This window comes from Cupressus sempervirens, chromosome 10, assembly GCF_028749045.1.
Source record: "Cupressus sempervirens isolate cs-2001-9-10 chromosome 10, ASM2874904v1, whole genome shotgun sequence".
Lineage (NCBI taxonomy): Eukaryota > Viridiplantae > Streptophyta > Pinopsida > Cupressales > Cupressaceae > Cupressus > Cupressus sempervirens.
This window is the reverse complement of record NC_143127.1, coordinates 612,739,280-612,754,588: the sequence shown is the minus strand read 5'-3', so window position 1 is coordinate 612,754,588 and position 15,309 is coordinate 612,739,280. Positions and strand designations below refer to the sequence as shown.

General features: G+C 36.3%; 1 protein-coding gene across 2 annotated transcripts in view; it reads right to left on the bottom strand.

The window, feature by feature from the left end:
- Nucleotides 1-15,309, bottom strand: part of LOC149535333 (putative serine/threonine-protein kinase SIS8) — a 196,134-nt gene that overhangs the window by 163,569 nt on the left and 17,256 nt on the right. For both annotated transcript variants that reach the window (XM_089807164.1, XM_089807165.1), the window contains 4 exons: nucleotides 7,155-7,592; nucleotides 4,413-4,513; nucleotides 2,544-3,976; nucleotides 2,297-2,337 (listed from right to left, as the gene is read on the bottom strand). In XM_089807164.1, the coding sequence (XP_089663290.1) occupies nucleotides 2,297-2,337; nucleotides 2,544-3,976; nucleotides 4,413-4,513; nucleotides 7,155-7,592 (2,013 nt within the window). The remainder of the gene's footprint in view (nucleotides 1-2,296; nucleotides 2,338-2,543; nucleotides 3,977-4,412; nucleotides 4,514-7,154; nucleotides 7,593-15,309) is intronic.

The window sequence follows — 15,309 nt, the reverse complement described above, 5'->3', positions numbered from 1 at the left end:
TGGTTTCATGGATTTTACAAACATTTATGATTTGACAACATTTATAATTCCATATATCTATGTCATATGATTCTATGTTTTTTATTTCCTTCAGCTATAATTTATATTTTACGTATGTGATGGATTTATCGTTTATATTCTTTGTTTATGTATGTTAGCTTCTATTTGATGATGTTATAGTGTCTTTAAGTTATATTCAATAAAGGATGCATGAAACAAGTTTTAAATCATTAAAATCTCTAAATTTCAAGGGCTTTTCATTTTGCCAAGTTGTTAGCAAGTCATAGTCGAGTCACGGGGTCAGCCTTGCCAAATCCAAGTTTGGGACCTGTGATACACACATACATACATATATATATTCACCCATGGGTTCTTCAATTGATGGTTGAGATCACCACAAATAAAGAACTTCCGCAATCAGAAGCCACAAGGATTGCAACTAATTTTCTAAAATTGCAAAGCTTTACTAGCTCATTGACTCCCTTCAAGCAAATGTCTATGAGTCAACCATGTGTAGACTCACCTTACTCATAGGAGGCAAATGGAGAATAGATTGTAAGAATATTTTTTAATGGATAGCAATTGAGCTTGTCAAGGTAACTATTTTTTAAAAACAATCATCATAAATTCATAATAGTTATTAGTTCGTGGCTAGCTATTAGACCCAGTTCCACTTTCTAGTTTTGTATGATGATGCCATTGTGCAAGCCATATGTATTCAACAATCAAAATTTAATAGAAAAAGCTTCTTCATGGTTTCATTTGATACATTTTGTAATTCAAGCTGGCTGGGAAAAAAGTGTTTTAACAAGAAATTTAATACTTTTTAAGTTGTCGAGTTTTTGCCTATTATTTGCTAGGTACTCTCCAAGTCCAAGTATGCGATCTATTGTTGAAGCATTCGTATAATAAATTAAATAGGTTTGACTTGTTGGTACTCCTTTAAAAAACACAACTGATTAATATTGCAAATGTATTTCAAGGTTTGCTAACAAATATAACAGACAAATCCTTCCTCGACTGATGAATTTCATCTGGATGAAGCAAATGGTGAGCAATTTTAGAATTCAATAATGACAAAATGGCAAACCTTAAAGTTGCAGAAAGTTGTGCATGGTTTCAAGAAAATAAACACAAAATCCCATAAATAAAAGCATGAGTGCATGAATGTCAATAAGACAAAAAAATACAAAACAAAATATATGAGGAACCAATGTCAAGACTAGAGAAAACCCAAGTGTGTATTTCAGTAAGAAATTGGACCAATGTCCTGTGGCAGCAAAATAAGCCAATAAACTGCTGGCTAGATCATAACTAGCAAGGCAAATTGGAGTGAATAAAGCATCTGAACTGATTCGACCACATAAGAATACAGTTAGGTAGAAACCAACAGGACAAAAGATGAGATGGCTGTACAGAAATGCACTACATGGCAGCATAACTAAGCAGTCAATCAGCTGTTAACATTTCAGCTCCCAACCATGATCTTTCATTACTAGGAAGCTATCTATAGCACAGTTAATTACATAAACCATGCAGAAATGAAGCCCTCAAGGTCCAATGGGGTTTCAACATCACACCTAAGTGTGTATTAGTTATATACTTATGGTGGTGATAACCTTTCCATCCAAGGCCAAAAAAGATGAGCAATTACCATAGGGAGTGTATGAAAGAACATGTAAGTGAAATTTTGAGGCTCCCTAATTAATTTGCTAGACAACATAGTTCATCCATACCTTTAAGTAACCAAAAACAGTTAAGTCTAAAATACAGATGGATCCATAATGGGAACCAGCCCAACTGTGTACAAAATAAGTCTCTCAGTGTATAAGATCTGTATAACACAATAAGCTAGTCACAAGTCAGGCAAAAGCAGGTTTACAAATGCTCCAATTATTTTAATCTAAGAAGCAATGGAATAGACCATGACATCAGGAATGTTCTAAGAAAACCAAACTTAAGTAAGCAATTACCAGAGCTATAAGCACTAAGAAATACAGAATATGTAATTATAGTACGTTATATTATGATTGCCGTTACCAACAGGAAAGTGGCAGAAGAGACTACATGCAAATTTGGAGACACTGTGCAGTTGATTTGAGCCTTAAAAATGCATGCAACTATGAGGCAAGAAAGCATCTCAAAAATGAACCAAACAATATTTTCCAAATTTCTTATTTTTGGTTCCCTCTTAGTTACTAATAACAATGAGAATTATGCCAGAATATAAAATAGTGAAAAAACTAATGGGGTAAGATTAGCTCAAATCTTGATATGTGAAGGACAAATAACTTACAGTTCCATGCCAATCGCCTCTATATACTTCACCATAGGAGCCTACACAAAAACATTTATATCACAACAAATGAAAAAATGCAGCCAAAAATCAAGAAGTAGAAAACTGGGATGAAATGTCAAAACAAGTTACTTCAATCTCCAACCAACACATAGCCTAAGGCCTTGCCTAAACTTTCTATAGTATTAAACAGGAAAAGGAGATTCACCATTCAAAATTTCTCCTTTTGCCTGTGCTGTTTACTTACCAAGCCCTATGCGTTCACCCAAGGTTATGTCCTCCCAAGGAATTTCCCATTCTGCTACATCATCAAGTCCCATATCAGATTTTGTACTTTCATTCTCAGTTGACTTGTCTGAGCTTCTCTCCTCTTGCCAGCCAGCTTTATTTGCAGGGCCTGCCTCAATACACACTGCTTCTTTTCCATGGTAGCTTCCTTGTGAATTTCTAACTGCTCTATTTTCTTCCACACATTTTGCACCACCATCTGTGACTTCGTCACAGAGATCCTCAATTATCTGAGCCCCATGATCGAGCTGCTCATATCTCCTGCCTACAGCTGCAGATGTTGCTACAACTACCGCAGCAGTAGCTGTTGCAGCAGCTGCTACAGGAACTTCAAGTGTTGGATCTATGTTAGTTTTTGATGCTGCTACAACCATTGAAGATGCTACAACAGCTGCTGTAGCAGCTGCAGCTGCAGCAACGGGCACATGTCTTATCAACCCTGGAGGAAGGGTATCCTGCACAGTAGCCGCCAAAGATGACGTATCTGTGGTAGTTGATGAAGCTGCATGGGAGCAATCACTGGATGAAAGCACAGGAATGGGATCAACCAACTCTAGTGGTCGTCGATCTCCTAGGCCCTCTACTGAATTCAGTCTTCGTAAATGTTCTCTTGAATCTCCATCCTTAGTTGATGAAGCAAGCCGAGGAACAGGAGGTAGAAGTTGGGAAGATAATCCACTCTTATCTGCATGTCTAGCTCTATGTCTTTTCTTCTTTTCATTGATCTTATCTTCATTATTCTTCTTATCTTCTGTAACCTGAGCCTGAAGTTGTTCAGCAGAAATTTCAGTGAACAAATTTGGTGGTGCAACCACACCACTTTCCAACAATACATCATGTAGCTTTTGTGCTAATCCAGGATTTTCCTTAGCAGCATCCATCATGTATTGTGAAACATCCTTAACTTTCTTTCGCCGTACAGCTGGTGAACCAATACCTTCTGTCCATGAAGGAGATCTCGCATGCGAATAGGGATAACTTGACCTACCTGGAGAAGCCCTAGGAGGTGGTCTCTCAAGTTTATGAAGATCAGAATTTTCATCCGACTCTGACCTCAATCTGCTTTCCTCATAGATTGGTCCTCCTTGATTTTTGCCAATACCACCTGTATTCCCGTGTGAATCTCTAAAAACCTCCACTGAGACACCCAACTTAGAGGCCACCCTCCCAGAATCTAGTTTCCTCTCCTCCCTGTTTTCATCATGTGAGCAATCAGCCACAGAACTCAGCAATCTACCTTTAGATAATTCTGCCGATTCGACTTCAACATCTTTTAAGGATTCATTGATTGTATACAGTGTTTTCTCGGATTTGACCTGGGGTAGAATTGTTCCAGTTGGATCAACTGGGATAAGAGTGCCTGGAGCTCCCATCAGATCAACAATATACTCCCTGCCATCCACAAAATTGTCAATTTCCAATCTCACAAGTCCTTGGCCTTTCAATGATAAAAGAAAGTAAAACTCCCTGCCATCCACAAAAATTGTCAATTTCCAATCTCACAAGTCCTTGGCCTTTCGATGATAAAAGAAAGTAAAGGACTTTAAAACTAAAGCAAAAAAGGTTTCTGAATCTATGATTTGGTTTTTCACAGAGAAGAAAACACTAACGCTTCTAAGACACAATTGATTAAGACTAAGAAATGCTTGGGACAAAGAACATTGTATCTTTCTTAATCTAAAAGGTATGGTTGTTTCATCTGGAACTCATCAAATGGTCCTTGATTTTCAATAGGGAAACAGCCAGATGACACACATCTAAGGAACCTCAACTGCTTGTCTAAATCTAGTTGACTCCAAACTAAGGTTACAGCAGATTGACATTTTACCTCTCATTAACCTTTATGATGTTCACTGCCCCATCATCTGTACCCATGTAATATCTTCCCTTGACCAGCCGACATGGAATGCCGACACAATCAGCCAATACCTGAAAACAGTACAGCAAATGTATGAATCATTCAAATCTATACCATGTTGAGTACTAGGCTATGGTACACAAATTTACCACAATTGAACCAGGTCAACAATCACTGCAATATACGCAATCTTAATTCAATAGTATGGAATTCTATTGTTTGCAAGCTGCCATGTACATTGGACACAATAGTCAACCAGCTACCTTTTTTTTTATCATGACAAATTTTCAAACTCAGGCAGAAAAGGCTCTTCCAAATGGTCTCTGCTATTATGAAATTAATTATTTTAATGGACAATATGTATACCCATCCATGCCAAGACTATTAACTAGATATGTTTTCAAAAGATTCATTCAGAAAGATATATTTTCTTGCAAGCCCATCCATTATGCAAATGTTAAGTTCCACATCCTGTCATGTCCCCTCTTGAAATAGGATTTATTAATAAACAATAATAATTAAATTAAAAATACCAATCAAAACAATTAAATAAAAAATATAAAAGAATAACATTAAAAATAAGTAAAATTTAGTTAAGTAAAACAAATGGTCAAAAGGCATAAATGGAAGAGTTCCCTCAAATGGGAGGTATAAATGAGAGAGAAGAGACCTTCATCTGATGGGGAAATCCAAAAATGGGAGAAGGAAGAAAGAGTGGAGCAAGAGAATTAAAGAGGGATTAAGGGAAAGGAAAGGGAAGAAAATAAGGAAATGCCTTCCAAAAATGTGGTTGTGATTATGAAGGGTTGTGAACTCTTTGAAAGGGTTGTGGTTATGAAGGATTGTGACTCTTTGAAAGGGTTGTAAGTATGAAGGGTGGTGACTCTCCAAAAGAGGGACAACAATTATGAGAGGACGTGACTCTTGTCAAAAGGGAGACAAAATGAGGAGGTGTAACCTCTCCCTCACATGGGAAGAAATTAAGAAGGAGAGGGATCAAATGGAAGAGGGGAAAGGAGTAGAGGACATCTAGAGAACCTTAATTAGCAGAAATTAAAGGAGGGATCTAAAATAAGATATGTAGATCTAGAAGAAGAAGATATGCAGATCTCAAATGCAATAAGTGCGGATTTGAAAAGTAGCAAAGATGGATTTGAGAAGTGAGACATCAGAACTGAAAGGGACAGCAATTGTTGTTAAACAGACATCCCTTTTCTCAACCGAAGGGTGTGACCCTTTCATAAGTTTGCATTAACAAATGAAAGGGTGTGACTCCCTACACTCAAAGGAGATATAAAAGAGAACTTCATTGAAGAAGGGCATGGGATCACGAAGGGAGAGTAATTAGGAGAATAATATAATATTCTCAAAGGCAACAATGAAAAGTGGCAACTCAAATCTTATGAAAGGTGGTGACCTTTCATTTATTGACAGGAATCCTCTGTTTTAGTAAAAGTCCTCCAAACTTGGACAGAAAATAACCATGAACGACATGAGAAGAACATAATAAACTATTGGGCTTACACGAGCAATATAACTAATCTAGATTCCAAATAATAATAAAATGTTAGGAACATCATTGTTAATGCATAATACTTATAGTTTAACCTCTATAATATTAAAAAGGGAGCTTTTGAAAATACATGGAACTTGAAGTAAGCATAAGGTTTAAACCTTAAGCTGTCCTGAAAAATGTTCCCTTGTAAGAGTATTTTTAAACATCCTCCAACATAAAGTATTGTTTGATTGAAGCCACGAAAAACTAATAACAATACCTTCCCATAAAATAAAGCCATACAGGATAGACAAAAATAATCCTATTGTTTCATAAGAAATCTTTGGGAAACTTGCCACATCAATTCCTACAGCAATCAACAAGTGTGATACCTCATATGGTATTGAACCATAACGATTACAGAAGAAATAAATATTATAGGTCCACACCCGTATCATATATATGAGGTCCTCATTTGGTGAGAAAAGATACTTCATACCAAGGGAGACAAGTCAATGAGTAGTAAGATTTGGAGAATATAGAGGAAGATGTGGAAACCTGAAGTTGATAATCTTAGACTCTCAAAAAGCCACCAAGACCTTGATAATATAACAAGATTTAGTCACTAAAGGAATGACTGAAGTGTCTTAACATTTACTGAAGATGGGTAGAACAATTTATTTGATCAGAACTTTTCTTCAGATTTTTCCTGTTGTGATTTACTGCAGTGGAGGATGTTACTTTAGTGTATTTTCCAAAATCACTTATCAGAAGGTGCTGAAAGCTCCAAAGAACAGAAACTGTACCAATCAATAAGATGTTCTGGGAAACTAAAGTCATTCCCATGCAGGCACAAGGTTGTGATCAGTTGGGAGACATCGGCTATAAAAGCACGTGACATTAATTGGAAGCAATAATGCACTACCTGTGAAACCTAAAAAATTTAAAAAACTGTAGTCTTCACCTATGATTTTTTTTTTTTTTTTTTTAATGTTTTTCCTTTATGACATGCTCCTGTGTGTAAGCAATTGAAGGATGTTACCAAAAATCATTATGCTGACAAAGGAATGCATAATGTTATCAGATTAAAAAATTTATAAAATGGAAGTATGGATAGACACACAGATTTTCCTACCATGTTCCAACCATTAAAATAAATATAGATCTAAGCTGCAAGAAAATTAATGTATATCAGTGAGAGAACATCTGCAACTAACCTTAAACAACAATGCCCGATGCCTGGCTAAACCCACTTTCAACTGACCTAAAGGTAGAACCATGTTATTCAGTGTAGACCTAAGATCATGTCTTGTCCTTAGCCAGCGCCTCAGCATGTCATCAGGATCACCAACTCGTCCTCCCATGTCATCACTAACCAAATCAGCAAGTCTTTGAATCAACTTACTTCTGGTCCACCTTACCATACCTGCATTGGATTCAACAGCCAATGCCAACGCTTTCTTTTCAAGCATTGCCAAATCCAAATCCAATGTTCTATTGACCAAAACAGCTTCCCAGGTGATATCTTCCGTGAGTGGTATTCCCTGCAGATCTATCAGAGAAGGCATCTTATCTGATTTAGAGTCAGACACCACACCATACAAGTCATAGAAATCATCTACCACATGGTCATCGTAATTCAGGGCATTGTAGTTCTGTAAAACACAAATATATACAACAAGACAGTGAGAACAATGAGCTGACTAATTAAAAGTTATAACATAATGAAACTTCAGTAAAGAAAGAGATAAAATGTTGATTTGACAAGCAAGCAAACAATCAAGTACTTGTAAAGGCTAGAACCTATTTTGTATCTCATATTAGCAACCTGGACATTCAGGAACAAATTTCAGAATAAGGAACAAATAATTCTTTGTAAATTAGATGATTCTATTTTTGTATATTTTCTGCATGTGCCATAACAGTTGCATTCCATTTTGAGAAAATACTGAGGAGTACATCAATCATAGTCATTAATCGTACAGATACAAAACACAACTAAATGTCTACAGAAAAATACTAGCAAAACACTTGTCCAATAACTCACTGCAGCCTTATTGGCAAGTATTCACCTAAAAAATAGCACAGAACTCACAAAAATCAGCACAACTGTGCCAATAACTTGCCTAGCAAAAAAATAATGCAGTCTGCCACCACCCAATAAAACACTGATTTCACTTCACTTTTTGTACTTTTTCCTATGAGATTTTGACCTACTGACATATAGAGAAGATTGAACTTGTTTGCAATTGATAATGCTAACAGACAAATAGCGTAGCACATTACTCATCCAATAACTCACTGCAGCCTTATTGGCAAGTAATCACCCAAAAACTAGCACAGAAGTCAGTAAAACTCAGCATAACCATGCCAAAAACTTGCCTGGAGAAAAGAATATTGCAGTCTTCTGGCACCCAATAAAACCCTGATTTCACTTTACTTTTTGCACCATTTCCTTTGGGCTTTTGACCTAATGACATATAGAGGAGATTGAGCTTGTTTACAAGTGATATTGTGTGACTCCAAATGACAGTGGATTGGTTTTAGCAAATTTGCCAACCTCAATTGAAATGCATGTAACAATTTTTTTCTTTTTTCTTTCTTTTTTTTTTTTAATTTCTGGTATTCACTTATTTTATTCTAGCTGCTAGGCTATTGTTTAATTTTTTTCTTTTTGCAGGGGTTTCATTTCTATTATTCGGACAGAAAAATAGCATCCCCAATAAACAGAATTGGTGGCAATGCTAAAGACATCAATCGGAAATATGGCAGAGCGGGCACAAAGCCAAGATGCTGGTGTGCAATTATTGTGGGCTGCATGATAGGAGATATTAATCACCTTAAATGTCAACTCGTATGGATCCCTAGCCAAGATTTGCAAATATGCAATACAATGAAGGCTGATGTTGAGCAACAGGTTTAGATTTTCCCTGTATCTTATGAGGAGAAGAAATTTGCAATAAAGACACCTGCAATGGCAGTCATCATTAGTTCTTCTGCAAGCTCAGAGGCAAACTTGAAAGGCTCTTCCAGTGGCCCACAGATATGGAGATATCATGCAACAGATAGTTACCCATCATACACACATGGTTTTCCATTCCTCTGCAACATTTCCAGTGCACAACTTTTGTTGGAAGGTACTGCATGGAATCAAGAAAAGTATAACGAGGCCAAGTTGGCATTTTTTTCATTTTTAGGTAAAACAGTAGAATACCATTTAATGATGTGAGGAGCTCTTATTGGAATGCATTGGTCAATGCATTAACCATAATGCAAAAGAGGTTCAATGTATGAGTCCTTATGAGTGCAGCATCATTGGAGGCTATCATCAGAGACAAAGATATTATAATTCAAGAATAAAAGAAAATTTGGTGAAGGGGCTGGACTATTTTATCTAATGTATGGCAAGCTACAAAACAACCAACTTCCTTGAGGCTTTAGAAGAACAACTAAGGTTCCTCGACCTAATTGATGCCTCCAAAGAAATCAAACGAGGTGGAAAATGTACAAGAAGTTGGGTCAAAAGGTGATTGAGGTCAGCATGGAGAATATTGTGCAAGTTCTGAAAGGCTATGCAATTGTAATGTGGCAAGTGGTACACTTCTTGAAGCAATGCACTCTTCACTCTTTTGGCACCCTCGTGCCACGCATTGAATTGACCTTCTCCTTAAAGATACAGAAAACTTAGATGCGACCAAAGTATGGTGGAAGAAGCAAGGGACATTACAAGATACATCTGCAAACACTCGTGGGTACTTAATCTAATGAGAGAGCACACCAATGGAAATGAGTTTGTGCAACCAGAAGCCACACAGTTTGCCACCAGTTTCATCACACTGCAAAGTATTGCAGTTTAATTACAATCTCTTAAGCAAATGTTTGTCGTCGGCCGAACTATAGATAGTAGGGGGTGTGCGGACAGTTGTTTCAGATTGTAGTTGGCTCTCCTCTTCCCTGGGCCTCTTGTTCCAGAATCATAAGGTCTAGCAGGGTTCTCAGCATCCTGGCGAATAATCTGTTATGAGTACGAGGTGCTTGGAAGGTCCTTATTTGACAAAAGTTGAAGGAAGGAGGATAATAAAATCCTATTTTTGGATTTCAGTGTCAAGGCAAGTTAAGATTTAAAAATATGTTATTTTCCATTAATTTTTTTTTAAAATAATTTTTTTTTTTTTGCTTTTTAAATTTAAATTGTATTTCTTGGTTTTCTATAAACTCATAATTTGTATCTATATACTCTTATTTTAAGTGTCAAAACCATTGGTTAGGGTTATACAATAGGTAGAACGGGAGAAAAAAACCCAGAGGTTAACTTTCTAAAGGCCATAGGCCATCCAACATTTGTATGGATCATACAAGAAAAATATATGAACCCACTTAGCGCATTATTAAATGAAGTTGACACAAACAACAATTTGCAATTTCATGTTTTAGCTTACTACTTGAACCCAAAGTTTTTTTTCTCTACAATCCAATCACAGTAAATAATAGGTTATGGATGTTAAGTCTATCAGTTTTCCACAATCCATATTGACGCATATATTCTTTCTAGGATAGATTGTGTAAAAAATAATTATCGCCAACATTTTGGATCATACTACATAATTCATCCTCACGGTGCAGGAGAGCAAAAGAATGGATGTCCTCAACACAAGTATGGAGAGGATGCTACATAATGAAGTCCTTAAAGACATCATTTGTGATAAGTAGCAGATTTATTAGATCACAAAGGGGAGGTAGTTTTCTTCAGCTTAATACATTTGAAGGAGAATGACTCTACAGTCAAATAAAAAGAAAATAAAAAATGTAGTAAGCCAGACTTCAGTTTAAGGTTTAATTATAATTTATTTTAATTTACTAGGTTGCTTGCAAAGTTATATCATGGTAGGAAGATTTTGGTTCAAAAAGACCTAATCATCAATGCTTCACCATCTGCACTTTGTCCCAAACCTATATAGCATTTCTAGATGTGAGCACAAGTGGAGCACATTTGAAACCATACACACAGAAAAGCACAACAAATCAACTAAAAAACACGTAACTGACCTTCTATTTGTGCAAAATAACCTCATCTACGAGCCATGCTGGTGAAGAGGCAGAAGATGTGTCCAATGATTGACCTCAATGAGATCAATCCATATTTATATTGGATTGATTAAGATGTGAAATCTATGTTCTCTATAGATGAGATTCCTGAATTGTAAAGGGAAGCGGCAATGGGAGCTTCATCACATGCACATCATATGCCTAGGGCTGATGCTAAGGATGATATTGTTCCTCAACGTGAATCATTACTACCGAATTCAAATGTTACCATACAGCCACCTGGAAGCTTTAGTCATAGAAAAAAATGTAGACTGAATAAAGGTTTATATTTTTTTAATTTCCTTTATACTGATTAATTATATGGCTTATAGTATTATGATGCATATTAAACTAAGTCGTCAGTTCAGATGTGGGTTTGAAATTCGTTCAAAAATTTTTAGGGGTGGGTTCAAATTCGTTTTAAGTTCATCCATACAAAAAAATATGTTTATATGTATGTATGCATGCATGGGGTTCAAATTCGTTTTAAGTTCATCCATACAAAAAAATATGTTTATATGTATGTATGCATGCATGCAGAAACAAATAAGGTTATACACCAGTATGCTAAGAGCAAGGCAACATAGCAAAATACACCACCATGTATATTGATGTTTTAGTCCAAAATTCAAATAACATATGTTTTACCTTTCTAGCATTTTCAGTGGTCTATTTTAGGGTTGGTGGGTTGGATTGACTAAAATAGACCAAAAAAATCTTTCTAAAAGTCAAAGAAAACACATTTTTTGTCCAATTTGTGCCAGGTTTTTCTGACAAAATTTGGGCAGACTTTGAAGGTCTGGAACAGACTTTCACAAAAATATGATAAGGACTATACTTTTGCAAGAACTGGACCAGACTTTGGGGTTGCTAGGGAAGAATTTGGAAACATAAACCTATCTTTTATCAGGAAATAAATGAGAACTACTCATGAGCTCTCTAGATTCAGTTTTATGTGACTTTTGTTATTTTACAAAGCTATGAAACTTTAATATTCAAAATATTTGCAAACTCTAGAGTTGGATTCAAACTAGCCTGCCAAGCTTTTGTCAAGTCTGAACCAAAATTTGGCCTGCTAAGATTTTGCTAAGTCCAAGGTTTTTGAACTATGATTAACTCATATAAGCAACAAAGAAGAAATACAGATGTTCCAATTGGTCCACGTAGGATGAAGATCAGGAACAATGCCTTGTTCAGTTTGAAATGTATTAGAAGCTGAAGAACTATACAAACAGATTAAGCATCCAGTTATGAGGTCTAACATTCCTGCCAGGAATGTTTTGATTGTCAGAAGAAATATGAGTTTGCATACACAAACGGAAGAATCTCTATGCCACAAATTGCAGAACATTAAACTTTTAAAGCATAATAGCATTTACCGATCAACTTGTTTGTAGCTGGACATGGGAAACCTTGTCATAGAGTATTCTAATAATGTGATCACCAATCGCACAATGCCAGTGCTCTGCAGTTGACCACTCAGGGCCTTGTTCTAAGATTCAATGCAAAATCAAAGACAATAGAGACAGCAATAATCAAAATAAATGTTGATGATGCATAAAAAGGAGCCCCTGCTAAAATGTAGACATGGACCTCATTAGAGATTAGAACAATCTAGTACTAATTGCCTTAAAGCTTGGGAACAAACAGACATTTCCATTACTGAAGTGACCATTTGTTTTTCCAACAATAAAATATTCATCAAAACACCAGGACTTCCTAGGAGGTCACCCATCACAGTAGTACTCCAGCTCTCTTGGGGGAAAGGGGATCCACTCAAGCCTTAGAGCAAGGATTCAGCAGGTTAAGCTTGGAGTAGGTATCCCTGTTAAGCAGCATTTTTTTAAGCTCTAGAAGACTTTGATTGGAAAATTAGCTAACTCCTCCAGAGAAGCGAAAGAAATAGATATATTTTGAATTTATTATTTGAATGATTATCATATTCTTAAGGCCGATGGTCCCAATGCCAAACAGCTAAATAACAGCATTAAAAACATCAAAGGTAGAAATGTAACTATATCTTTGGATGTGTCTTTAGTGTTAAAAGTTTGATCCTCGCATACCTCTACACAATGAAAATAAAGCAGTCACTAAAATAGTTTTCTTGCCTCATCTGCTTAAGCTTCATGGAAGTAGAGCAGCTTGATAGGTGACTGATAGCCTGAATCTCACTGTGAATGTGAGAATTAAACAGAAATTTATGCAAAAGCTTTTCCAAACTACTTAAGATTCAATTAGGGTGTTCACAATCATTTTTAACAGTGCCCTTGGGATTTTCTTTTAGACCTTGCATTGTAGCCTAGAATCCTTGACTTTTGCATAGCTAGCTTTTGCCAATTTTAATTATCAATCAGTGATGTGCCAAGACTGGACTTTCTTCTTTGTGGCACTCCCCTCTGAATTATGGTCCTCTTTGCCTCTCCATAGCAAGTTTCCCCTCTTTTATGCCTTTGGCACTCAGGATAGTACGTTTCTGGACCTTTGACTGTCTTTATTGCAGCTGTGAGAATTGCTTTTTCTGTAGATCTGACTTTCACAGTGGATTTGTGGGGCCTGCCTTCAACCTGCATTTTAGAGTTTCTTTGGAGTGGGTCTTGTGATTGGTTTATTCACAGCACTTGAGCCTTGGTGGATCAGCCTCTCTGTGGGCTCTGTGATGTGGTTACCTCTTGTGCATATAGATCCATGGGGACAGAAGGTTCTGGTAATGAAGCAAGGGTTGATACAGAATCCCTATATGAGATGGCAAGAAATGTGAAGCTGCAAACTCTCACCAATTATGAGGCAATCATGGCAGCCGAGATGAGGAAATCTAGCCAAGATCTTTAAAGCCTCTAGAACCCTGTCTGGATGATTCAAATATTAAGGGCCCACTTGGTAATTGCCTGACCAGATCCAGGCATGGCCAGGGAAACTCAAACTATTTTCATACTTGCATCTGCCTCCTGCAGATATCAAAATTATACCAATTGGTAATTGTGTGCTTAATGTGAGAAATAAACTAAATTTTAATAATTCTGTCCTGAATGCAAAATGAAGTTATCATCATGACATTTTGGAGGGCAATTGAAGTTTCTAGAATGAGCTGATGAAACAGTTAGATAATGCGGGATGCAGTGGAACAGCATCCAATTTGAAGTTCAAGTCAGGGATTACCACTCTTTCTAACACGGAAGGTAGTTGATAATGCTGAATCACTGATAAGGAATTTTAACTTTATTTTGTGATAACAGAATGTGATCTCACCCAGTTGAAACTTAAACTGCAAGCAATGTTGACAAGGTGAAGGCAGAGGAAGACCCTCACAATGGTAATTAGATTCCGCTTCTATTAAAACCAGTGGATATATGTAGAAAGATTTATCTGAAAATTTGATGTTTTTAGTTTTCATCATTCTGTATTTTATGAGATAGTATATAAGATGACAGTTTCAATGGTGACTTTAACCTATTCTATGGAGTATCTAGCATTGTCTGTAAATACTAAATTTGGTCACAGCTTTTTCCCGGGGGCCTTTTTCCCATTATCAGTTATCATAAGGAAAATCCATTTTTCAATCACAATTCTCGGCATGGGCTCTATTTCAGATACTTTATGTGAAGTTTTTGCAAATTCTGTACTAAATAATTTAGACTTGTATAATATCCTTGGTTGCTGAAAATGAACTTCTTATATTCTGAAGGATGGAGGAGTTGTCAACTTTTATTCTAAATTGAATGTTATTTATCTTTTGCAATAAATTCGAATTGGTATTATTGCTTGAGGGAGCAGACTTGTAATTATTGTGTGTCCTCAAACTGCAATTATTCCTACCCTATTTATCAAGACCAAAGGGCATGTCCCTTAAAGGGACATGACCCTATCTAGGTCGGCCAAACACCTCTTATAGAAATCAGCACCTAGAAGGAAGTAACACGAGGTTAACTAACATAACCATTAGTTATGATTAGTATACAATGTAATCTCTGCCCAAAGATCGCTGCCCATTCTAGAGTCAAGACTGATGTATATATATGCCATCTATGATATAATAGATGAAGATAAAGGTGCGGTCTGCACTTTCTCAGACCAGTATAGTTATCAATGTTAATATTTAACACTCCCTCTCAACTTGATAATCATACTAAGAGATAACATATCTAACATCATCAATTACGATGAATAAGCATAGATTGATACTCTATATCTATCTGAATCTTCTTGAGAAAATGGCATCACATGATATTGAGTCATATAACCATCTTGTGATATGACTCATCCCTTATACTAGTGATGTCAATATTGCAT